The 27,587-nt window shown below is 43.2% G+C and overlaps 1 protein-coding gene across 5 annotated transcripts in view; it reads left to right on the forward strand.

Moving 5' to 3' along the window:
- RFTN1 (raftlin, lipid raft linker 1) overlaps positions 1-27,587 on the forward strand; it is a 108,182-nt gene that overhangs the window by 371 nt on the left and 80,224 nt on the right. For 3 of the 5 annotated variants that reach the window (XM_073333543.2, XM_073333544.2, XM_073333546.2), the window contains exon 2: positions 9,378-9,530. In XM_073333543.2, coding sequence (XP_073189644.1) covers positions 9,378-9,530 — 153 coding nt within the window. Of the gene's footprint in view, positions 1-1,469; positions 1,739-9,374; positions 9,531-27,587 lie in introns of those variants that run through there. The other 2 variants (XM_073333547.2, XM_073333545.2) reach the window with 2 other exon arrangements.

Genomic DNA, 27,587 nt, shown 5'->3' on the forward strand with positions numbered 1-27,587 from the left:
CTGTGCTACTCTCCACTAACAATGGTTATATTCTTTAGCACCTGACAGAAAAGTGATAGGAGGACAGTTCAGTCTGGAGTTGTATGTGTGACTAGAGCTCATGTGTGCACAGCACCAGCCTTAAATACAATTAGTATTCTGCAGTCATGGTCACAATATTGCATCTTACAGTACTGGTACTGCAGTGTTTTCTATTAATACACAATAGATTTTGTTTTTAATAATGGCAACTGGATTTCTACACTTTACGTACAGTCTCCCCCTCACCTGTTTTAAGCACAATGTGCCTCTAAGAAGCCACAATGAGCATAGCATGGAGGAAGGCTGGTTGCAAAAAGACTTCCATTGACATTAAGGGTCAAAGTGGGGCAGTGTACTTGCAGCAGTGTGGTTGAGGGTAATTTGAGTAAAGAGAGTTTACTGACTTCTCTGGAGGAATATGGAGTTTAGTTCAGGTACGTTTAATCACTTCATGTTTCACCACTCTTCCACTGGTTGTGTGGCTTGAAGGTGAGGCTAAACTAAATAATGGGAGAAGTTCCAGCCTCAGGCAAGGGAGTTGGGCTTCATCCTGATAGGAGTAGGGTGGCTAAGGAGAGCGGGATTTGAGTGTGATGAGGAAGCAGCAGTTCTAGAACTCATCAAAGGGAGAAGCATGTGATGGGGGGGTTTCTAGATTGGCCAAGGGGAGCAGGGTTTGGGTGTGATAATAGATGGGTAGTTCTAGACTAGCCAAGGGGAGTGGGGCTTCAGTGTGATGGGGGGCAGTTCTGGACTGGACAAGGGGAGTGGGGTTCAGTGTAATGAGGAGGAGGCAGTTCTAGAGCTGGCCATGGGAAGCAGGGTTTGAATGTGATGGCGGGAGACAATTCTAGAACTAGCCAAGCAGAGCAGGGTTTGGGTATGATGATGGGGCAGTTCTAGACTGGCCAAGGGGAGTGGGGCTTGGGGTGTCATGAGGGGGAGGGCAGTTCTAGAGGGGACCAATGGGTGTGATGATGGGGAGGGCAGTTCTAGAGCAGGGAGCAGGGTTTGGGTGGGATGAGGGGGGGCAGTTCTAGACTGGCCAAGAGGAGCAGGCTTTGGGTGTGGTGATGGGGAGGGCAGTTCTAGACTGGCCAAGAGGAGCGGGCTTTGGGTGTGATGAGGGGGAGGGCAGTTCTAGACTGGCCAAGAGGAGCGGGCTTTGGGTGTGATGAGGGGGAGGGCAGTTCTAGACTGGCCAAGAGGAGCGGGCTTTGGGTGTGATGAGGGGGAGGGCAGTTCTAGACTGGCCAAGAGGAGCGGGCTTTGGGTGTGATGAGGGGGAGGGCAGTTCTAGAGCAGGCCAAGGGGAGCGGACGGTGGGTGTGAGGAGCAGAGGCAGTTCTAGGCCTGGGGGGGTGCCTTTCACAGGCTGGGGGCAGCAGCCCCTCTCCTGCGCCCCGCGGCCCGTGCGCTTTGGCGGGAGGCTGCGGAGCAGCGTGTGCCGCCGAGCTGAGAGGAAGAGGAAGTGCAGCGGCTACGGCTCGGGCTCTGCGCGGAGCCACCGAGGCGCCTCCCAGTCCCAGAAGCGCTGCCTCCCCCGGGCAGCGGCAGCGCGGCGGTCTACGCTCCCCACCTCCCCAGCGGGGCTGCGCGGCACAAACTTTCTGCCCTGCTGTCAGCCGGGCTGCGAGCGGCGGCGGCTCTACCATGTCCCTGCCCGGGCGCTGAGCGGGGGAGGGGCAGCGACCCAGCAGAGACGAGCCCGCTCTAGGTAAGGGATCCGCTACCTCCGCCCGCCGGGCACCTTTCAGCCCCGCCCGGCATCGCCCGTCCCCAGCCCGTGGGGCTACGGCTGGCTCCAAGCCCTGCTCGCCCGGCAGACTTCCCCCAGAGACCCCAGCCGGGTCTCCCGCCGCCCCCAGGGCGTAGGTGCGAGGGCGCGGGGCGCTGCAGTCACCGTCCCAGCCAGCGCCCGGGCTGGGGGAAGCGCTGCCCCGCGCTGCGGCTGGAGTGTGCGCCTGGGCGGGAGGGGAGCCCGCTCTCCCTGGCTGCCGAGCGCGGGGCAGCGGGGAGCAGCCCCTCAGGGAAGCGGCGCTCAGGCTTTTCCTGTGCGTCCTCTTGAAGTTTGACAGGGGATCCCCGGGCACCCGCCTCTCCTGAACAGGGAGCTGAGTGATAGGCGGCCGCAAGGGGATAACGGGCTTTTCCTGCGTGTTGTTTTAATGAGCCGCTGGATGCCTTCAGTTCCGCCAGGGCACTTCTGGGGTTGGGGTGGGTTATGAACGGTAGCTGGGCAGAAAAAGCCCAGCTTTGCCTTTGTTTCCTTGTTGTGCGAGGGCCTGATCCAAAGCCAATGAAGACAGCTGGGGTTTCCAGACTTTCATGGGCTTTGGATCAGGCCCCAAATAGCCAAGCGCATGCATTGATTCATCTCTGACAAGCAGCCCGTACATCTTAATGGTGATGTTGGGACTAAACTGGCAGCTCATTCAAAATACTCTTAGCTGAAAATTGACACATTAGTTCATGGCTGCTCTTCTGATTCTTTGATGCGGTGTGTCCTGGATTTCAGGACATTGCAGTTATACCCCTAGGGCTGGTAAGTCAGGTCACAGTTTCCACCTTGGTGGAGATATCGTCTCCAGAATTGAATACACATGATAAGGGCCGAAATGAGGAAGGAATTGGAGATTTTTTTTCCCCATTAGGTAAGCAACACAATGACCAAAACCAGTTTAGGCTACCATGTACATAATCTAAGCTCTGTAGTACAGCTTCACTCTGGCTTCAAGCAGAGGAGGATGCCTGAGGACCAGTGTGGTCATGGCTTGTTAGTCTTTCTGGCTTGAAATTCCTCGTAAATTAATTGAGACTCAAGAACAGTGACACACTGATGTGATAAGGTTCACAGAGATAATGGATATCAGTGACATTTTGGCAGTGTAGGACAACAGTTATTAAATATGTGTGTACAGGAATGTGTTTATGTGTGAGTGTGAATATGAACTTGGTTAATCTAGAAAATGGGAATGATGTACTTTTTTTCCCTAGCATTGTTTAATCTGCATCCTTGTAAGAGCTATTAATTTCTCTGCTTGTCATTGGCCCAGTAGCCCCGCATACTCTTGGAAAAGGAGAAGTGTATGGGTTGGGATGGAATGGGAATTGGATGAGCTCATCTGTAATGTTCACAACTTGGCCAAAGGATTCCTGTAGGACTCAGTATGCTCTTCCTATGGCACTCAGAAAAGGGGAAAGCAAATGGATCTAGAGGCTGCTGTATGGCAGTGCAGTGCACCAACTAAGCCACCAAGCTGGACTGATAGATGTGTTTTATCCGACAAAATATTTATTGGGAGTAAACTGTAAATATTCCATTATACTGTAGTTTCCAAACTTTATTTGAAAATTTTAAAGGATATTTTATCTGGTTAAAAGAAACTGCCAGTTGTTCCATTTGGAACCCAATAGTACTCAGTTACCTTTTTTTGACTTAATAGAAAAATAATTAACATTGCTAAGACATAAACGATCTTCAGTTTACAAGGGGAAAATGTTGTTAAGCTTTTTACATCTATTAGTTTCAGTTTTTGACATTAGTAATAAATTATATGAATAATGTATTTTTTCACAATACCTGTGGTCACATTTATGACTTTATTTCAGTCTACCTTCCCTGCATTTTTTTAGAGGAACATTTAACTGGGTCTCATAAATTTGTTACATCAGGCATGGGGTTTTCCACCCCTTGCACATTGGTAATCCCCTGGCCTGAGAATGAAAATGTAGTGCAGAGCAAGTATGTATAAATATTACTAAATACTTACAGCAGCCCTGAGTTGTGCTGCAAAACATAATTAAATAATTTTCTTTTTCAAATAATTTGGAAACATAAATTATATAAACCAGTAGTTCTCAACCATGGGTACATGTACCTCTGGGGGTACACAGAGGTCTTCCAGGGGGTACATCAACTCATCAAGATATTTGCCTAGTTTTACAACAGGCTACATAAAAAGCACTAGCAAAGTCAGTACAAACTAAAATTTCACACAGACGATGACTTGTTTATACTTCTCTATATACACTAAAATGTAAGTACAATATTTATATTCCAACTGATTTATTTTATAATTATATGGTAAAAATGACAAAGCAAGCAATTTTTCAGTAATAGTGTGCTGTGACACTTTTGTATTTCCATGTCTCATTTTGTAAGCAAGTATTTTTAAGCGAGGTGAACTTGCGGTTACGCAAGACAAATCAGACTCATGAAAGGGGTACAGTAGTCTGGAATGGTTGAGAGCCACTGACATAAACAACCATTGTCTACCTGTGTGTAACAAAGCTATGTCACCTACTATTCTTGTATATTTATATACAAAGTTATTTGTAAACACACTTATAAAACACATGTAGATAGTTCAGGACAATTTCACTTTTATCATGGGAAGGGAAGTCCTAAAAACTCTTACGAAGTATGTGAGAGATTACAAATTGTAAAAGAAGGATGAATTCAAACACTTTGTGAGAGCTTGGCAGGAGTCAACTGTCCCTTCTGTATGCCCACTTTCAGCACAATGTGCTCCCTGCTCTAGTTGATTGTGTGCCCTATTTCCAAAGTCTGGTGCTGTCCATCATCTTCCCCAGTCTTGGTTCTCTCCCTAGTACTTCTTGCCCCCCTTGTCACTCTTCTGCTTCACATTGAACAACTTTTGTTTAACCGTGGTGGAGGAAGGAATCAGCTTTCAAGCAAGTCCTGTCCTCAGGATTTAGCTTAAAAGCTGAGTGGGTTTGGGGCTGAGAACTTCTTTATGTTTCTTCAGTCAGTGTAGGGAGGAGAGAACTGAAGCCATGCCTAGACTGGCAGTAACTGAGCTAAGCTAAAACTTCTGCACAGCAAAGCTGCTTTTACCAATTCCCTCCCTAAGAGCCATTCTGTAACTGAGTAACATACTTTCAGAGGAGCTTAGATGCTTCCTTCTCCAGTGATGTATTAGGCCAATGGCTGGCCAAAGCACTGAGCAGGGTCAGAACCAAAGCCCTTTTCACTATGGAGTCCATCAATTGATCCTCTCCAAAATGGGAGGATTAAAATTGTGGGAACTTTAAAAAAATGTGTGATCCCCTTGATTGCCTAGCAAATCTAAAGCCCTGTACTTATTTTTTAAAAAGCCTTCCAACATCCCTGTAAGGTAGGTAAATATTGTCCCTGTCTTACAGAGCGGGAAACTGATGCAGTGGGCAGTTGTGACTTATTCAAAGTCAGGGAGTGGGTCACAGAGAGACCTGTAAATAGAATGAAGTGTCCCGGCTCCTAGCCCTTACAATTGCCACTGAAAACACTGTCTTCCAAAATGCTGTGAAACAAACTTCCAAGAGATTTTATTTCTTGCAACTGTAAGAACCCATGAATAAGTCTTCACTTCTACTATTTAGCAATCTTCATTAGATTTTGCCATTTAAAAAATCATTCAAGTAATTTCTAGAAACATGAAGCTGTTGTATTGATAATGAAGATGCATTCTTAATGAAATGCAGTTGTCTGAAAATTTAGAACAGACAAATATTTGCTATTCTCATTTTCATACTAAATGTATTGGGTGGAAAATTATTATTTTTCAACCTTACCATACTAAAAAGTAAATAAGGATCAATAATCAAATTCTTCTTGTTGAATTGTGAATAAGAGCATGTTGTTAGTTGTTGTTTAAAATTAACGATCTCTTAAAAAGATGGCATGATGGAAATTATAGAAAACTTGAAAAACACTCTAAGAAAAATTCTAGTGATTTATAGATTTCCAGGTTTTTTAAAATCTTTTTTTATTACTAAGAATTCTCATGTGAATGTAGGTTCTTTTATTTTTTAAGAGTTTGTCTCTTCTGTCACCCCACTTGAATCATAAACCTCTGTGACATCATAATCGTTTCCATAGCAATTCATTGTGCTGTCACTGTGGAACCCATTTCTGTTTCTTATTTATGCTTTTAACTCCTGAGAAAAGATCCTGTTTTCATACCCTTACCCCAGGCATTTAAAAATACCTAATTAAAAGAAAGGTGGGGACTTGCTGTCTCAGGGATTAGATATGGGTTATGGCATCTTTCACCATTAGGTCATTAATTGAAGTTAATTGAAAGTTATAGCCATTGCGTAAATAATTATTCCGTGCATCAGAATGAAAATAGTTGGTGGTCTCAATCCAGTCCCAAATGCAAAGGTGTCCACATCTTAAAACTCACCATTTTCAGCAGAGACACCAACATCTGAATGAGCAGGAAGACGCAAAAGGTTGTCCTCTCAGAACAGGATTGATAAACATTGCCAGGGAAGCCTGGGGAAGCTTGTGTTGCTATATCTTTCTGTGGTAATCAGAGACATTAATTCTCTAGGACTGTCAACTCAAGTCAGAAAAAATGCAAAATTGTCTGTAAAATTGAACAAAGTTTTTAGTAATTTCTCACAAGTCATTACAGAGACTTTTTAAGACTTCCTCCTTCACCCCTTACTCACTTGAGGAATCCTATGGATTTCACTGGGACGCCTCACATGAGGAAGGGTTGCAGGCCCTGAACTAGTAATACTAACAACTTACATAGCAATTTTCATCCAGAGTGCTTTATAAACATTTGCATACTTATTAGTGTTGCCAACCCTCCTGGTTTCGCCGGAAGTCTCCTGGAATAAGGCTCTATCTCCTAGAGGTTACTGCAGACAAACCAGGAGTTTTTAGGCACTAAAATCCTGGCGGCGCAGCGGAGCTAAGGAAGGCTCCCTGCCTGCCCTGCCTCTGTGCTGCTCCTGAAAGCGGCCAGCACGTTCCTGTGGCCCCTGGGGGGAGGGTAAGGGGGCTCAGCACGCTGCCCCTGCCTTGAACACCGACTCCGCAGCTTCCATTTGCCGGGAACTGTGGCCAATGGGAGCTGCGGGGTCAGAGCCTGCAGGCGTGGGCAGCATAGGCCCCCCAACTCCGCCCCTGTCCTGTATCATCCCAACCCCTTCCCCAAAGTCCCTGCCCCAACTCCTCCCCCTCCCTGCCCCATTGGTCTCCGTCCCCAAATCCCCGCCCCGCCTCTTCCTGGAGTGTACTGCATTCCCCCTCTTCCCACCTCCCTCCCAGTGCTTGCTGTCACAAAACAGCTGTTTCATGGTGGGAAGCGCTGGGAACTAGGGGAAGAAGCGGAGCCGCGGCGCACTCAGGGAAGGAGGCGGAGCGGAGGTGGAGGTGAGCTGGGGCGGGGGGGCAGGTCAGGGAGGTGAGCTGCCAGTGGGTGAAGAGCACCCACCAATTTTCCCCATGGGTGCTCCAGCCCTGGAGCACCCATGGAGTCGGCACCTATGGTGGGCAGCACGCGGAGCTCCCTGTTGTCCCCCCCCCGAGGGGCTGCAGGAATGTGTGCTGGCTCCACAGCTCCCATTGGCCAGGAACTGCGGCCAGTGGGAGCTGCGGGGATGGTGCCTGCTGGCAGGGGCCTAGGAGTTGCTGCCAGAGGGATGTTCCGGTTGCGTTTGGGAACCACCCAAGTTAAGTGCTGCCCCCCTCACCCCTTTCCGTACCCCAACCCCATGCCCCAGGTGTGAGACCACACCCAAACTCCCTCCCAGAGCCCGCATCCCCTCCTGCACCCAAACTCTCTCCCAGAGCCCACGCTCCACACCCCCTCCCACACCCAAACTCCCTCCTAGAGTTTGCACTCCACACACCCCCGCACCCAATCTCCCTCCCAGAGCCCACATCCCACATCCCACACACCCTCCCACACCCAAACTCCCTCCTAGAGCCCACACCCCTCCTGCACCCCAACCCTCTGCCCCAGGCTTAGAGCCTCCCTCCCACACTTCAAACCCTTCAGCCCCACCCCCCAGTCCAAAGCCTGCACCCCCTCCCGCACCCTAAACCCCCTGCCCCAGCCTGGTGAAAGTGAGCGAGGGTGGGGGAGAGTGAGTGACTGAGGGAAGGGGGCTGGAATTAGTGGGGGGCAGGGCTTTAGAGAAGGAGTGGGACAAGGGTATGGCCTTGGGGAAGGGGCGGGGCAATGGTGTTTGGGTTTGTGCAATTAGACAGTTGGCAATCCTGTACATAGGGATTATCTCCATCCACCACTGAAATACAGCCGAATATTGGTTTTCTTTATAAGACTTCTTGCGGCCTTTGGCCCTGATTCAGCAAGGAACTTCAGCATATGCTTAAGGTAGTCCTGTTAAAGTCAATTGGACTTCTCTCTTGCTTAAAGTACGTTATCAAATCAGTACGTTAAAGTACAGGCTGCTTTGTCACATTGTTTTAACATTGTTTTCTTTGTGCTAGCCATATTACCAAGATCCTTTGTTGTACTGTGAATGGATATAGCTAAAGAAGCAAAGCAAAGGAATTCTTATTTGTAAAAGGAAGCTCAGTCATTACGTAACTCTGTTAAATATTTTTGGCTACCAAACGTTTTTGAAATGTTGACTATCTTCATTGATCGCAGACTGTGCTATCTAAAATAGAAAAAACATTAGCAATGCTTAGCTTTTAATTGACTAAGTAAAATATCTAACTCCAGCTTTATAGAAATGATTTAAAATAATGAAGTTCATGTAATTCTGCCAAAATAAACAGAGAAGCATTATTTTTTCTATAGGGTAAATGGCAAAACACTTAAAGCTTGGCACAACATGTAACACACATTTATGTAACATTTCTCTAGACACTTTCATACTGAAGCAACAAATCTTCTTTTTAGCACATGTTGATTTCTGTTTCCAATTTGTGTTTAGGCTATCATTAGTGTTCAGCCAGCTTTTATTCTATTCTAAAGTTGACTACCTAAGGTAACTTTTATTTCCTGTAGCTTACCCTGAAAAAGATGAGAGGGATGGAATAAATACAAGATTTTTATCTAAAAACCCATAAAAGCTGAAACATCTAGTTTGAGATACATGTTTTTTTCATTTAAATATAGATCTAAGTGATAACTTTTAATATTAGGACAGATCTTGCAGTTGGATAGGTATAGCTATATTTTCCTATAGCAGTCGTAGATCTATAATAGAATTGTTGCTTTATATATATATATATATATATATATATATATATATATATATATATATATATATATATATATGGTGACTGCTTAATAACATTATATTGCATTTTATATCATTGTCTTTTACTAAACATGTGTCCTTCAGAGTATATTACAGGTAAATTACATTTTCAGCTTTCAATAAAATAATAGTACACCTGGTAATTTTATCTTTAAAAAAGTGAGTCAGGAGTGATAAATATGCTTGTTTAAAAGGTCTATGGATAGTGTATTTAAAATAAATATAAATCACAGAAACTTTGAGACTGGCATATGAAATTAAAAAATGAGTCCTGTTATTTTTTTCTTTCCCCTTCCCCTACCTCTTTGAATCAGCAGCTGTTGAAATGGGTTGTGGACTAAACAAATTAGAGAAACGTGATGAAAAACGGCCTGGTAATATCTATTCAACTTTGAAGAGGCCCCAGGTAGAAACCAAGATAGATGTTTCCTATGAATATCGTTTCCTGGAGTTCACTACTCTGAATGATGGTAAGTACAAAAGTCTTTTTCTTTTCGCTTATTTTTGATGACACTGAGAAGCCAATCCATTCATAATGCTTTTAACTAGTATGGTACATGTGAGTATTTAGAGTTTTTAAAAAAAGTCTTGTTTAATCTCTTTGGTCTTAAATAACTTTTCAATACATGCAGTCACAATGATCTTGATGATTTTACCACCTTGACAATATCTTACTCAATATTTTTTTCTACCATAGATTTTAAACTAGTGCATAAAATGTAGCTCTTCAGATTTTAGAAGGGATTCCTTATATTGAGTGTATTTGATATGAAAGGATATGTTTAGATTCCTTTACCTTTGCACATTATCCAGATTTCATTTGGTAAAGTGATTCAGAGCTGGAATGTTGGACAGTTTTCCACCGTTTCCCCCTCCCACTGTCACCCTTGATAGCTGTTTTTAGAGGTTGAATTCAGTGTTGTCACTTTGCTGACCTGTCATTCATAACCCTCAGGCTGTGACTAATGCCTGTGGCATTCATATGCTTGGAAAAATGGAAAATGACAGAAGCCCACTTTAAAAAAAAAAAACCAGCTGAAAGGCACACAGCCTTGTAGTTTCAATATATCTCTTAACTTTGTCCAGCAATGAGCCTCTTCCTTTCAACAGTATGCCAAATATTCCACATCTTAATCCGATGACTGCTCATGAATATTCCATTTATTTTCTCTTTTGTTAACATCAATGAACCTAGAAGATCTTCCAGAAATGCCAGGCTGCAGTCATCCATGCCTTTTGTTATTTCAAGATTAGGCTACTATAGTATATTCTACATTGGGCTATACCTTAAACTTCTTTGGAAACCGAAGTTGGTGCGGAGGGCTGTGGCCCACTTCTTAACATATGACAACTGTGCTTTGGAATCTGCATTGGCTGTCTGTTGGTTTCCAGACAGAGTTTAAAATCATGGTTCTGCCCTATAAAGTGCTAAATGACTAGGGACCTGTCTGTTTGAGAGATCACTTATTTCCTGGTGCAACTCTGTCAGTGTAGAAGCTCAAGCTGCAAGTCACTTATGTGAGAGCGGGCATTGCTGGCAAGATGTTCTCCTTGAGAGCCTCTTGACTTTAAAACTCACTTTTCATCCAAAATAGCATGAATTGTCTAACCTTTAGGGCATAAGAACATAAGAATGGCCAGGCTGGGTCAGATAAGTGGTCTATCTAGCCCAGTATCCTGTCTTCTGACAATGGTCAATGCCAGATGCTTCAGAGAGAAGGAATGGAACAGGGCAATTATCACATGATCCATCCCCACCCGTCCAGTACCAGCTTGTGGCAGTCAGATGTTTAGGGACTCCCAGTGCATGGCATTGCATCTGTGATCATCTTGATTAAAAGCTATTGATCGACCTATCCTCCATGCTGAAAAGCCCTTCTGTTTGGCCAGGCATTTGGAGAAAGTTGAAGATTTGGAGGGGGTGGTTGAGTAGGAATGTGAATTTGAGTGAAATGGAGTTTGGGGACGTGGGATAGAGAAATTTTGGCTTTGTGGTCTAGTTTCTTTTGCTGGAGAAGGGATGTTGAATTTTTACAGCTGCTTCTGTCTTAATTGGAATGCGTTTCTAGTTATTTGTCAAGAACATCAAGAGGCTGGGTTAGGCATTCTTTTTATATTTGTGTGTTGAAATTGAAGTAAATAAATACAAAATCAAGTCAAGTAGCTCATTTTGAAATTCTGAGAGCCTTCATGTCTGTACTTTGATTTTCTAAGCAATCTTACTGTGATATATTGCATACTGTGGAGCTAGTGGAAATGAATTAACAGTGGGGACATTTGTTTTATAGTCTTTTCTATGTCACTCATCACCACCATATCTGAGTGCCTCAGAATCTTTACTAGATGTATCTTCCTAACTAGGGCTTAAATTCTCCCCAAGTATTTTCTGGAGCCCTGGGGCTTGGGGTTTCAGCCTAGCGGGGTGCACCAGCGGGGTGGCTCTGACTGAATTTAAGCCCTGCTCCTAACACTCTGAGGTTTGGAGATGTTGTTATCCTCACTATACGGATGGGGAACTGAGGCACAGAATGATGGTGTGATTTGCAAATAGCCACACAAGAACTCTGTAACAGAACCCAGATTTCCTGCGTCCGGGTTAAGTGTCTTAGCCACAAAACCATCCATCCTCCTACACTTGGTCCCTTGGTTAGCAGGTTCACATGCTAGGTCTTGTGTGCAAAAGTCCTGAAACAGGAGATATACAAGAATGTCCATGGGTCTGTCTGCAGGATCAGTCCCTTTATAAACACACTGCTGCAAAGCCTGTATTCAAAAGAGGATGTCAGAAATTGATTTAGTTTTGCATATTGTTTAACTGATTCTTTTCTTGTGTGTGTTTGTATGGTAAGGAATTCCTTAGTGTAACAGATAGCATCTTTATAGTAAAAGAGAGCAGAATAAAAAAAAAAAGCAAAGAGATAAAGGTTAGAAAAGGAGAACTTTTGAGTTACATCCATCCCCACTGCTTTTTCTGTATTGTCTTCTTAAGATTATATTCCCAGTTCTTTACTCGTAGTGTGCAAATTAAAGTACATGCATATGTCTTTGCAGAACTGGGGTCTTAGATTAGGTCCATTCTCTGACTAGATTATATCTTTGTATATATCTTTAAAATATGTGACACACTGTTGGACATGAGACAAGTAACTTTTTTGGTGTTCAATTATATTGTTCAAACAACAATTGTTTCAGATTTATTGAAGTCAGTGTGGTTTTTTTTAATCAAAACACACCATTATGGTATAGATGAGCCTTTTATGAGGTCATATTTTATGTCGTAAAATCAAAAGTTAAGTGAACATTTACTATTGAAATATACTTAAATTAGTATCATATTTCAGTTATTGTCTCAACAAGGTACTTAGTTTAACTGATCACAATCTAATTGTATTCATAGCTGGGTTTTGGACACCTCATGCACTGAAAAAGATGCAAGTTTTCATCGACAAATTTCTATTTTCTGCAGGATATCACATTTGCTATTTACTTCATTGATTACCTTCCCTTTCTAGCAGTGATTTTGATATTACATTAAACAGTTGCTTGTGCCTGGTCTCTGCCTTCTGTTTCCTTTCACAATTCATTTTAAAAATTGTATTAGAGTATGTGGCTGTACATTTTAAAAAATACTGCATTTGCAGGTGTTTCTATTTGATTTAAGACTGGTAAAAGCAATTTTTTTCCCATTTGAAGTTATTTAATTACCTCCTTTCATTTTGTAAGCAGAGGTGTCTAAAGGAAATCAGTATTCTACTTTTGTATTTCCACTTGACCAGGTAGGTTACCACCATTTTGTTCCTGAGAGTGATTAAATGAAGTTAGCATGGTAAAATATTATTAGTTCAGAGATCTTTGCGCATTGGCTACAATGAGATCGTGCACCATATATAAAACACAGATAAATTATAAAGGAACTTACTTCTCATAAACCTGGCTTCCTAGCAGATAAATATGGAAAGATGAAATCCACAGATTGAGAGCAGTAAGATGGGAAGGAGAAGGGGATGATGGATTACTTGTCTGAAAATTTTTATCACTCATATATCTGAATTTAAATGTTGTATTGCTCTAGGCACTGATCCTGCAAACACTTACATGTGGCCTCAACTTTGTTCATGCATATGCTCACATTGATTTCAATTGGACTACATACATGTGCAAAATTAAGCACATATGTTTGCAGGATAAGGGCGTTACTCCCTCTCCAGTAATAGAATCACAATAAAATATGAAAGCAAATATTCTACTTTTTGTCTTCTGATAAGCGCATCAGCATTTCCTCATATGAATTACAGCTGCTCAAAGCAATCTGCAGTAAAATTGCTCGCTACTATAGGTCAAAGCAAAACCCAATTATCAGACTACAGCAATGCATAAAATGTTTTCTCCAAGGCACAGAAACCATTTTTATATGTAATATGACATAAAAAGAACATTAAACATGTTAGTGTTATATGCTGCAGATTTATTGTGTTTATTAAAAATAATTGGTATAATTGGTAGGTAGAACTTCAGATTTCTTTACCCTGTTTGGCTTTTAACTAAAGTTTAATAGCTTGGGAAAGTATATCAACTACATTCTAGTTTTTAAATAGAAACTTGCTTCCCATACTTTTTGTGTATACAGCTACAGTATGATAGACTCAAAAAATTGTTTTTTTAGGTAGTTTCTTGTTTGCAGCCTCATACCTCTTGACAAGGTATATTTTACTGATGATATATGCTAAGTATTCCAACAGCATGTGTCTCAGATGATTTAATCATTTTGCCTTCTCTTGTAAAACAAAATGTTAAATAATACTTTTCTTGCAAGGATCTCCAAACACCTCAATTAATGTCAACATCCTAATGAGGTAGAGAAAGATTAATCTCATGTAACAGATGAGGAAACTGAGGCATATAGAACTTGAGTGCCTTATCTAAAGTTATATGTGAGGCAGAGCTAGGAATAGAATCCTAACCTGATACCGAGTCCTGTATTTTACCTACCTGGCCATGGTCTTGCCCAAATGCATGTTCATCAATAGATCTAAAGTAAGGAGTAGGTCAGACTGGCTTTATTACTCAGTATGCTACAAAATTTCTGTACTGAGGTCTTATTAATAACATGCAAATGCCCTGAAATTTTTAAAATAGCCATCAGTCTTGCCTGTGCACTCAAGACCAAACTGCTCTGGGGAAATGCCATGTTGTAATAGGATCCGCAACAGGGTAGTTTTTTGTAGGGTAGATGAAAACCTAGCTATGATTTGGTGATTTCTTGTGAACCTAACAATTGCTCATAAAGGACACGTGTAAATATGCAGTTTATGAATATACACTTATGGTGTATGTAAACTTATGGCGTATGTATTAGAGATCAGTGTTTCGATGCCTTGCAAAGCACTTGGACTGTGGAGAGCTTTCTGGTCACATAGGTCTAAGTCTTCTCCTGGTTTCTATCTGCTAAATCAAGAAATTGGTTTTATCAGCTGTCAAGTGCAAAGGCTTTGTTTGTGATTGAATGGCGAAAATTTCTCAACAGCTACAAGCCAGAAGGGCCTGATCCTTTTTCTATTCAAATTAGTGGCAAGATTTCCACTGATTTAAAATGGAGTAGAATCAGGCCCCAGAGTTGCTTGTAATTTGTTATGGATTAAATAATGAAACCATAATGGCTTTATGATGGTGCTGGGGTAAGTGGGAAGGAACCCTGAGGTAAAATTTTAGGGGGGTTTTCCATAATTTTTAACTGCATATTTAGAGAAAATATCCCTTAACTTGTCAAGTAACAGACACCATAAAAATATATGCAACACTTAATTTTAATGGAGAAGTTCTGAATAGTTTACTTTGAGAACAACAGTTGATCTTTGACTGGAAATTTGTGCAACTGTAGCATGATGGATGGAAGGTTAAAATCAATTAATATTGAGTGGTGACAGCCTCCCTGCTGAGAGAAAACAGGAAATCTTGGTGTCACCTAGCTCTTGACTAAGAAGTCACTTTTCTTAATCGTACTGAAAGAAAACCCTGGAGGAAATATAACTCATTTCTTTTTAGTTTGCATTGTAAGCCCACCAACTACAGGGGAAGTAAAAACCTCTCCATGAGAAAAACAACTTGTACCGTTAGCAGTTACACATGACAGGCCCATGAGGAAAAAGCATAATTGCTTTTGAGTGTGTGGGTGAACAGTTTAGTCTTGAATCATAGGCTGCATGTGGTTTGGTGTCATCATGCTGACACCAGACCTTGTTACTATAACAGAAAGGCATAGGATCAAAATAATCCTACCTGTAACAATCTACATACAGCCACAGTCAAGCAACTAGAGATACAGGAATAGTAAGCAAAAAAGATTTTTTTTTTACTCCATGGACAAATAAGGAACTCCACCATTTTAGTAATAAAAAGGAAGTATTTAAGTGACTCTGCAGTCATTCTGGAAAACTTCCTGTTGACTTCTCTGAGAGTTCTGCTTGTGTAAGTGTAACCCACATACCTCCTGTATGGTGGTCTGTCCCATCTAGTGGCACTGAGACGAGAGAGGGGGAGAGGGAGAGTGTGTGTGTGTTAAATGAGTCTGCTCTACAGCCAGTTGGCTTTTAGCTCATGCTGTAGAGGCTCATGCACTAAGCTCCAGAGATCCCCAGTTTGATCCTGTGCGACGATGACCGGGGGTCTGTTGGCATTACATAAGGACCACAGCATTGGGTACATAGGCAGTTGCAGTGTTATGGTCAAAAGTAAAATGGCTTCTCCAATGCAATACAAGACATCTATGGTTTCAAATCTTGTCTTCCTCTGATGTGTGTAGTTTTGAGATAACCCCCCCTCCCAAAGTTATTGAGCAGCATAAAGCCTGTTTTGAACCCACAAATGGAAGAAGTGACATTAAATTACAACAAAAACTGAAACATAAGATGAGAATTGTCTTTAGCTAATTTAAATGTTGCTACCATCTCCCATTGTGCCTAGAAATTGCAATATAGTCACTTATGGGCCTGATTCTGCAAATTAGTGGGATTTTTGCCTGAGTAAAGAGTATAGGATTGGGCACCATAGTTTATATTAAGAAGACCAGATTATATATATAATGTTTAATGGTCATACTTAGTCTGAAGTGTTAACTCCACATTTGATTTAATAGAGATATTAATTTTTCAGGCTTTTTTATTATTACTTGTTTTTTCTTCCCTTTTAGATATTTTAGGTTATTAGATAATTAGATATTGGAATGTATTTAGAAAGTCTGAGAAATGTACATGAAAAGTCTGATATAACTCTGTAAATCAAGTGTTTTGACATATTTGCTATTTATTAAGATATTGACTAAATAAAAGTGAATGAAGTTACTGAGTCTTGTGATATTTGATTTGATTTTGTGTTAAATTCTCATGATCTACCAGTTGTGGGCACTAAACTTGCAAAATGTGGGTTCACTTCCGTTACTTTGAATGGGACTGCAACCACTAGGTTTGCCAGGTATCTGGTTTTCGACTGGAATGCCTGGTTGAAAAGGGACCCTGGTGGCTCCGGTCAGGTCCGCCTACCAGGCCTTAAAAGTTCAGTCGATGGTGCTGCAGGGCTAAGGCAGGCGAATCCCTACCTGTCCTGGAACCGCACTGTACCCCGGAAGCAGGTCTGGCTCCTAGGCGGGTGGGCCACAGGGTTCCATGCGCTGCCCCCGCCCCGGCTCTGCACTCCAATTGGCTGGGAACCATGGGAGGTGGCGGGGCGATGCCTGTGGGCGAGAGCAACATGTGAAGCCTCCTGGCCCCCACAACTCGGAGCCGGACTTGTTACTGACCCATCCAGGGTGCAGCGCAGTGCGGAGCCAGGACAGGTAGGGACTAGCCTGCTTTAGTGCCGCTGACTGGGAACCACTCTAGGGAAACCCGTGCCCCAACCCTGAGCCCCAGCCCTGAGCCCCCCACAAACCCAGAGCCCCCTCCTATACCCCAAACCTCTCATCCCTGGCCCCACCCCACAGCCTGCACCCCCAGCAGGAGTCCTAACCCACCCCACACCCAAACCCCATGCCCCAGCCCAGAGCCCCCTCCCACACCCTGAACCCCTCATCCCCGGCCCCACCCCAGCCTAGAACCCATACTCCTTCCTACACCCCAACCCCCTGCCTCAAGCCACACCTCCTCCCACACTCCAAATCCCTCAGCCCCACCCCCCAGCTTGGAGCCCCCTCCTGCACCCCAAAACCCTCATACCCAGCTGCCCCAGAGCCCACACCCCCAATCAGAGCCCTCATCCCCCCTGCACCCTAACCCCCTGCCCAGTGAAAGTGATGGAGGGAGAGTGAGCCACTGAGGGAGGGGAAATGTAGTGAGCGGGGGCAGGACCTCAGGGAAGGGGTTGGGGCAAGAAGTGGGCCTTGGGGAAGGGGAGGGGCTATCGTGTTTGGTTTTGTGTGATAAGGAAGTTGGCAACCCTAGCAACCACAGGCTGCCTTCGGTCAAGACGGTCACCATTTCCCTACAACATTGGCATGGGGAAGCGAGGCTGCCCTTGTAATAATAATCGCCATTGCCTATTGCTTCCAGTGGGACTGTGACCTAGCTGCACACCAGGAAGCTACTTGCCTCCTGGGTTTTGTGGTTAGGAGAGTGTATGGGGAAAGTGTGTGGAGACAGGAGAATATAATGGTAGAACAGAAACTGTTGGAAGAACAGGGAAATGTTGAGCTCAGGAGGACACTGAAGGAGCGACAGGAGTCGGGGGTGCTATAGATGGAGGCACAATAATGTGGCCACATGAATGTAGGGGACAGATAGGAGACAGTAGGGCATAGGGGATAGCAGGGAGAATGTGAGCGAGGCAGAGAAGGAGGAGAGGAGTAGGCAGTGCTGGGGCTTGGCATTAAGCAGACTAAGCAACTGTTTAGGGCCCTGAGCAGCTCAAGGAGGCCCCTTATTCACTTTTATAGTATGTGTTGTGTGGGCCCCCCCTAATATTTCTGCTTAGGGCCCCCAATGGGCTAGTACCTCCTCAGGGAGCGGGCAACAAGGTAGTGATGAGCATTCAGCGAGAATGGCAGCTACCCTCCTACAAGAGATAAGGCGAGGTTAAGTAGAGTTCTGCTCTGGACTATTAACAATGTGGTGCGTGGTCTTGTTTGTGCATTCAAGGTTGAATTTTGAACTGAAATGATCACTCCAAAAATTAGAGGTATATGGCTCAAAAATCAGGACGGACCAAAAACCCCTGCAATGTATTATTTTTTTAAAATCTTATCATTTTTAAGTTGCTCTGATGAATTTTTTGGGAAGGAGGAGTTGATTTATGGCTTATGAATGTTTGAAGTTTGCAGTGGAGAGTAAAAAGGAATTGCAGCACATGCTCCAGGGAAAATATTTTACTAAGAGGGATTAAATATAATTGTTTTCTATTTTTAATGCATAATGTGTACAAAACATATGGGCTTTCTTGAATTCTCTAATAAGGTTGTCAGTTTTCTTCTCCAGTTAGTATGTACTGCCACTAAAGCCTCATTCCAAAATGGGACGCTCTAGTGCAAAACCCTATGCCCACATGGAGTCTCAATGGCTCATAGGAGTCCATTATTTCAGATCTCATTTCATGAGTGGAGACCAAATGAAGAGATCATTGCCTGAAATGGGTAGTTGTCTCATTTGTCCTTACAATGGTTTAGCTCATCCACACAGCAACGCCTTTGACAACCACTTTGGCATGTTCACATGCAGTCATGCTTACACAAGTGCACTCTGGGATATGTGAGGCACTCTAGTGTGGGGTAAGGATAAAAAGACCAGTTGAACCAGTAGAGCTGCAGTATTCGTAGTTTTCCAGCTACATGGTGGAGAAATCTGTTGAAAACTGTACAGATTCAGCTGGACCTAAGGCCCTCCCAGCCATCACAGCCAACTGGTATGACCAGCTTTTGTAAAATGTTGAGCATGGCTGTCGTGTTTAGAAGTAAGGTACTGTACTGAAGCTGCAAGCTCAAGGCATTCCAACCAGTAGTTTGTAGAACCTCTCTCCCTAGTATAAACAGGCTTTTCTTTATCGTTAAAATAAATAAATAAAAAATTTAGAAATGCACATATCAGCTGTAGATTTTTCTTGAAAGAAACAGATTCTTCAAGGGAGAAAAATTCTCATTAAGTCTTTGCTATGAACTGCAGCTCTTGATCAATGCACTAAAGACAAGCGAGACAGTCATCAGGTGCGTTAAAAATGGCAGAAATTCTACCCATCTCTCTTAAACAGTCATTGCATAAAGGAATTCATCTCAATTCTGAAAATACAGAGCCTTTACATGGTATGTGGTACATAAAAAATTCAAAGCATCAAGGACATGAGGAGTCCTAAAGATGCCATGTGTTTTGAAATGAAATGATAAAAGCCTTAATCTGAAAGGGAATGAGGTATGAGGTTTACAAATTAAATAGAAAGAGTTTTGAAAAAGTTAGAGATGAGTCAAGAAATGGTTACTCATGAAATATAAATAAACATCAGTCTGCTGTTGTTATTCTTTGGTTGCTAAGCCCTATATTGGTTCTCTTTTATTTAAACAATTGTTTCCTGAATTTCTGAACAACTGACACAAGAATTGACAAATGGTGCTAAATTGCATGGGTTAATTCACCACCACTTATTGTACAATTTATTAAAAAGCAAAAAATTAGCATCTACTTATATCAAACAACACAAAACAAAAGAACGAAAAGAGAGACCGACAGAATAAATGGTCTTTTGTTAAGTTATTGTTGTGTAAAGTTTGGAACTGTGTCAGAATCTTTTTTGTTTTGTTTTTGTTATTTATTTACTTAGGAATGCTAAGCTCAGATGCAGCATCTGTCTTTCTCTGTGGTCCTTCTTCTATCCGATTTTTTTCCAGCTGGGTTGACTGCCTTGATGAAGCCTTTCAAATGATCAAATAGATAAAATTGTATATATTCTGCAGGATTATTTTCATTGTTCTTCACCACATGTGCACTGAATAAAATACTTCATAATTGTCAGACTTTATGTTACCAAGCTGCACCCTTACAATATTTGTCAGGTTTTTGTTTTCGTAAATTTTGGGGAGGAGAAATTATCTGCTCAGCAGCTGATATTTCCAGGAAAAGCCTTTCCAAAACCAGTGGTTGAAGCTCAAGCTACCTTTCTTTTGAGTTTGGTTAATTGCTCATAGGGCATTATTCAGAAGTCCTAACCATGTAGGAAGATTTCTCTACTTAGGAAATTCCATTATTGGGCAATGGAGACCTAATACTACTTAGAATTTGGTAGCTTTATATACACATTGGGAGCAATTCTCCATTCCAGCTGATATTCACTCAGCACAGGAGTGGAGAGGAGAGGAAGAAAGGTGGCTTTTAAGCCACCTCTGCACCCTCTGGTTTGTGAGACCTTGCTGAGATGCTTCTTGGCCCCCAGTGGAACTCAGAGCAGCTTTACGGCTGCTTTTAACTTGTGCCTGGGTTTCCTGTGACCTGCTAAGGATTGTGAACAGCCAAGGCTAACCAGAGCACTGTTTCACTCCTGCCATGCATTCCATGCCGGATGCTGCTATTAGGTTAAAAGAAAAGGAGTACTTGTGGCACCTTAGAGACTAACCAATTTATTTGAGCATGAGCTTTCGTGAGCTACAGCTCACTTAATCAGATGCATGCCGTGGAAACTGCAGCAGACTTTATTTATACACAGAGAATATGAAACAATACCTCCTCCCACCCCACTGTCCTGCTGGTAATAGCTTATCTAAAGTGATCATCAGGTGGGCCATTTCCAGCACAAATCCAGGTTTTCTCACCCTCCACCCCTCCACACAAATTCACTCTCCTGCTGGTGATAGCCCACCCAAAGTGACAACTCTTTACACAATGTGCATGATAATAAAGTTGGGCCATTTCCTGCACAAATCCAGGTTCTCTCACCCCCTCACCCCCCTCCCAAAAACCACACACACAAACTCACTATCCTGCTGGTAATAGCTCATCCAAAGTGACCATTCTCCCTACAATGTGCATAATTAAGGTGGGCCATTTCCAGCACAAATCCAGGTTTTCTCACATCCCCCCCACCCCCATACACACACAAACTCACTCTCCTGCTGGTAATAGCTCATCCAAACTGACCACTCTCCAAGTTTAAATCCAAGTTAAACCAGAACATCTGGGGGGAGGGGGGTAGGAAAAAACAAGAGGAAATAGGCTACCTTGCATAATGACTTAGCCACTCCCAGTCTCTATTTAAGCCTAAATTAATAGTATCCAATTTGCAAATGAATTCCAATTCAGCAGTTTCTCGCTGGAGTCTGGATTTGAAGTTTTTTTGTTTTAAGATAGCGACCTTCGTGTCTGTGATTGCGTGACCAGAGAGATTGAAGTGTTCTCTGACTGGTTTATGAATGTTATAATTCTTGACATCTGATTTGTGTCCATTTATTCTTTTACGTAGAGACTGTCCAGTTTGACCAATGTACATGGCAGAGGGGCATTGCTGGCACATGATGGCATATATCACATTGGTGGATGTGCAGGTATACGAGCCTCTGATAGTGTGGCTGATGTTATTAGGCCCTGTGATGGTGTCCCCTGAATAGATATGTGGGCACAATTGGCAACGGGCTTTGTTGCAAGGATAAGTTCCTGGGTTAGTGGTTCTGTTGTGTGGTATGTGGTTGTTGGTGAGTATTTGCTTCAGGTTGCGGGGCTGTCTGTAGGCAAGGACTGGCCTGTCTCCCAAGATTTGTGAGAGTGTTGGGTCATCCTTTAGGATAGGTTGTAGATCCTTAATAATGCGTTGGAGGGGTTTTAGTTGGGGGCTGAAGGTGACGGCTAGTGGCGTTCTGTTATTTTCTTTGTTAGGCCTGTCCTGTAGTAGGTAACTTCTGGGAACTCTTCTGGCTCTATCAATCTGTTTCTTTACTTCAGCAGGTGGGTATTGTAGTTGTAAGAAAGCTTGACAGAGATCTTGTAGGTGTTTGTCTCTGTCTGAGGGGTTGGAGCAAATGCGGTTGTATCGCAGAGCTTGGCTGTAGACGATGGATCGTGTGGTGTGGTCAGGGTGAAAGCTGGAGGCATGCAGGTAGGAATAGCGGTCAGTAGGTTTCCGGTATAGGGTGGTGTTTATGTGACCATTGTTTATTAGCACTGTAGTGTCCAGGAAGTGGATCTCTTGTGTGGACTGGACTAGGCTGAGGTTGGTGGTGGGATGGAAATTGTTGAAATCATGGTGGAATTCCTCAAGGGCTTCTTTTCCATGGGTCCAGATGATGAAGATGTCATCAATATAGCGCAAGTAGAGTAGGGGCTTTAGGGGACGAGAGCTGAGGAAGCGTTGTTCTAAATCAGCCATAAAAATGTTGGCATACTGTGGGGCCATGCGGGTACCCATAGCAGTGCCGCTGATCTGAAGGTATACATTGTCCCCAAATGTGAAATAGTTATGGGTAAGCACAAAGTCACAAAGTTCAGCCACCAGGTTAGCCGTGACATTATCGGGGATAGTGTTCCTGACGGCTTGTAGTCCATCTTTGTGTGGAATGTTGGTGTAGAGGGCTTCTACATCCATAGTGGCCAGGATGGTGTTATCAGGAAGATCACCGATGGATTGAAGTTTCCTTAGGAAGTCAGTGGTGTCTCGAAGGTAGCTGGGAGTGCTGGTAGCATAGGGCCTGAGGAGGGAGTCTACATAGCCAGACAATCCTGCTGTCAGGGTGCCAATGCCTGAGATGATGGGGCGCCCAGGATTTCCAGGTTTATGGATCTTGGGTAGTAGATAGAATATCCCAGGTCGGGGTTCCAGGGGTGTGTCTGTGCGGATTTGATCTTGTGCTTTTTCAGGAAGTTTCTTGAGCAAATGCTGTAGTTGCTTTTGGTAACTCTCAGTGGGATCATAGGGTAATGGCTTGTAGAAACTCGTGTTGGAGAGCTGCCGAGCAGCCTCTTGTTCATATTCCGACCTATTCATGATGACAACAGCACCTCCTTTGTCAGCCTTTTTGATTATGATGTCAGAGTTGTTTCTGAGGCTGTGGATGGCATTGTGTTCTGCACGGCTGAGGTTATGGGGCAAGTGATGCTGCTTTTCCACAATTTCAGCCCGTGCACGTTGGCGGAAGCACTCTATGTAGAAGTCCAGTCTGCTGTTTCGACCTTCAGGAGGAGTCCACCTAGAATCCCTCTTTCTGTAGTGTTGGTAGGGAGGTCTCTGTGGATTAGTATGTTGTTCAGAGGTATTTTGGAAATATTCCTTGAGTTGGAGATGTCGAAAATAGGATTCTAGGTCACCACAGAACTGTATCATGTTCATGGGGGTGGAGGGGCAGAAGGAAAGGCCCCGAGATAGAACAGCTGCTTCTGCTGGGCTGAGATTATAGTTGGATAGGTTAACAATATTGCTAGGTGGGTTGAGGGAACCATTGCTGTGGCCCCTTGTAGCATGTAGTAGTTTAGAAAGTTTAGTGTCCTTTTTCTTTTGTAGAGAAGCAAAGTGTGCGTTGTAAATGGCTTGTCTAGTTTTAGCCCCTACTCTACTTGCGCTATATTGATGACATCTTCATCATCTGGACCCATGGAAAAGAAGCCCTTGAGGAATTCCACCATGATTTCAACAATTTCCATCCCACCACCAACCTCAGCCTAGTCCAGTCCACACAAGAGATCCACTTCCTGGACACTACAGTGCTAATAAACAATGGTCACATAAACACCACCCTATACCGGAAACCTACTGACCGCTATTCCTACCTGCATGCCTCCAGCTTTCACCCTGACCACACCACACGATCCATCGTCTACAGCCAAGCTCTGCGATACAACCGCATTTGCTCCAACCCCTCAGACAGAGACAAACACCTACAAGATCTCTGTCAAGCTTTCTTACAACTACAATACCCACCTGCTGAAGTAAAGAAACAGATTGATAGAGCCAGAAGAGTTCCCAGAAGTTACCTACTACAGGACAGGCCTAACAAAGAAAATAACAGAACGCCACTAGCCGTCACCTTCAGCCCCCAACTAAAACCCCTCCAACGCATTATTAAGGATCTACAACCTATCCTAAAGGATGACCCAACACTCTCACAAATCTTGGGAGACAGGCCAGTCCTTGCCTACAGACAGCCCCGCAACCTGAAGCAAATACTCACCAACAACCACATACCACACAACAGAACCACTAACCCAGGAACTTATCCTTGCAACAAAGCCCGTTGCCAATTGTGCCCACATATCTATTCAGGGGACACCATCACAGGGCCTAATAACATCAGCCACACTATCAGAGGCTCGTATACCTGCACATCCACCAATGTGATATATGCCATCATGTGCCAGCAATGCCCCTCTGCCATGTACATTGGTCAAACTGGACAGTCTCTACGTAAAAGAATAAATGGACACAAATCAGATGTCAAGAATTATAACATTCATAAACCAGTCGGAGAACACTTCAATCTCTCTGGTCACGCAATCACAGACACGAAGGTCGCTATCTTAAAACAAAAAAACTTCAAATCCAGACTCCAGCGAGAAACTGCTGAATTGGAATTCATTTGCAAATTGGATACTATTAATTTAGGCTTAAATAGAGACTGGGAGTGGCTAAGTCATTATGCAAGGTAGCCTATTTCCTCTTGTTTTTTCCTACCCCCCCCCCACCGATGTTCTGGTTTAACTTGGATTTAAACTTGGAGAGTGGTCAGTTTGGATGAGCTATTACCAGCAGGAGAGTGAGTTTGTGTGTGTATGGGGGTGGGGGGGATGTGAGAAAACCTGGATTTGTGCTGGAAATGGCCCACCTTAATTATGCACATTGTAGGGAGAATGGTCACTTTGGATGAGCTATTACCAGCAGGATAGTGAGTTTGTGTGTGTGGTTTTTGGGAGGGGGGTGAGGGGGTGAGAGAACCTGGATTTGTGCAGGAAATGGCCCAACTTTATTATCATGCACATTGTGTAAAGAGTTGTCACTTTGGGTGGGCTATCACCAGCAGGAGAGTGAATTTGTGTGGGGGGGTGGAGGGTGAGAAAACCTGGATTTGTGCTGGAAATGGCCCACCTGATGATCACTTTAGATAAGCTATTACCAGCAGGACAGTGGGGTGGGAGGAGGTATTGTTTCATATTCTCTGTGTATAAATAAAGTCTGCTGCAGTTTCCACGGCATGCATCTGATGAAGTGAGCTGTAGCTCACGAAAGCTCATGCTCAAATAAATTGGTTAGTCTCTAAGGTGCCAGAAGTACTCCTTTTCTTTTTTTGAATACAGACTAACACGGCTGTTACTCTGAAACCTGCTATTAGGTTGTTGCATTGCTTCTGCCACTGGTTCAGGAGACCCCTGTTGCTGGGGTATCCTGCTGCCTTTAAAGCCCCTTTAACCTGTTCATTGGAGGGAACTGAGAATCTGACCTTTTTTTTTTTTTTTTTTTTTTTAAATGATGATATGCAGGAGGTGGGATTATAAAACTAATTTCAATGCCACTGATTGTCGTAAAGGATGGTAAGAGCCTGAACATTTGAGGGGGTGAGGAAGAGGTTTATATTTTGTTAAGATGGACAGCATGATGCTTCATGTTTACCATCTTCATAGTGCAGTAGAATCCTACCCCACTGTTAGATGGGACATCTGTTATGTCTTTATTGTGTGCATTTATTACTTTCGGATAAGATTATTATACCTCCAGTAACTGATTCTTTGGCAGCTTTAAAAGCAAGATGTTTCTGGTACTTGCATTTTTATTTCCACCAAGTATTTTTACATGTTGCACTGTTTTTGAAAGGATCATGTGGACTCTTGACTGTACAAAGCAATGATGTTAAACTTCTGTTTTCTCATCAGATATTTTTTGGGGAATGCTCTATTATTCTTAGCAGGCATTATTATTAAAAATAGTCCAGATCTCTGTTTTTGATCTGTCAGCACTGGCCTCTTGTTTGTTTTTGCAGTTCAGTTCTATTCTCTGGTGCTGGAGTTTGTTACCATGCTCCTATGACCCATATTTAGGGTTTACGAGGTGGTTTTCCAATAGACTTGCAAACTACCAATATAACTCTGTGAGAATTATTCACATACAAATGAAACTGGCCACATTTTTGTGCAGAAGGGGAGTAGAAGTTCAACTGCTGGAGGGCAACAGCAAGGTTTGAGTTAAAGAAAAAAGAAAAGCAATTTTTTTGGCAACAAAAATTTATTTTTCCTTAATGAATCCATCACCCGTACTCTGGCTGGCGTGCTTAAAAACAAAACAAAATGGTACGCTTGGGAAGTGTTTTGCTAATATTTAAGTGCCTTTTCCACTATTCTTTGGCTTCCTAACAGGTTCTCCTGCTTACATTGATGTGATGTGGTGCGTTGGTGGTGACATATCTCTCTCAGCTGCCAATGCTGAGCCACAGCCTCTGCCCTGATTGCCATTTTCAGTGTACTATGAAAACCTTATGCCTGATAAATGTGCTGCTAAAGATAAAGGGCAAAATCCTGGAGACCTTTCTGTAGGAGTTTTGCATGAATTAGAGGTGCAGACTTTGACTCAAAGGATTTTAGTTGTGTAGTAAGCTTTATTTTTTTTTTAAGTAACAATTTGTGGAGAAAGTGCTGTATAAAATAGTAGTAGGCATCATAAAGGCTTTGTTGGTTTCAACATACCATAAGTAATTTACTAATAAGTTACATAATATCTTTAACCAACCTCCAGTCTAAAAAGGGTAGGCACATCTAGGGTTGCCAATTTTTGGTTGGATGCATTCCTGGAGGTTTCGTCACATGACATCTTTAATTAAATTCCTGGAGACTCCAGGACAATCCTGGAGGCTTGGCAACCATAGCACATCCAGTAACGTGTTTCTGATGTGGCTACTGTTCATTATGGATGTAGCCTACCCCTGCCACGATTCTAAAGGAAATAATTACCTAGTTTTAGTCCTAAATGTGTTGAATCTATTCTTTCTCCTCTAGCTTGATGTTTTCTGGAATTAATTTATTTGAGTTTGTGCTGCCATCATAAAAATCCTGGGCTGAGTTTCTCTCTCTACTTTTACATCCAAGCCTAACAGAAGCTGCTGAGGGAGTGGCATGGTAGGAATCATTACCACTGTATGTTTTCGCCTGTCCCTGCACAGGCCTACCTCTGTGTGACTACAGCCTGGGAGTCAGTCAGGGCTTCATGAGGATTTGTAGATTGAAGGAGCTGGATGAGGGGAGCAGCCATTTCATGACAAGTTTTCCTGCAAATATCTGATCAGCATTAACTCCCATTGGGTCAATTCCTCCTATGCTGCTAGTAGCTACAGAGAAGACTACAATTAGCAGCTAACTGCTGGGGTTAGGAGGCAATCATAGCCACTGTGTAAAGATAGTGGGCCTCTGCAGGCCAAGATCAGCTGGGAGAGTGGAAGTAAACACCTGCACCTCTGACACAACAATAAGAAGGAAACTCCAGGATGAAACTCACACCCTGTCCCAACATGGGTGTTCCTACATATGGAAGAATACACCCATTAATAATACAGCTAGTCAGAAAAAAGGATGGGGATAAAGGGGAAATTGCAAACAAAA

The sequence above is a fragment of the Lepidochelys kempii genome, chromosome 2, assembly GCF_965140285.1.
Source record: "Lepidochelys kempii isolate rLepKem1 chromosome 2, rLepKem1.hap1, whole genome shotgun sequence".
Lineage (NCBI taxonomy): Eukaryota > Metazoa > Chordata > Testudines > Cheloniidae > Lepidochelys > Lepidochelys kempii.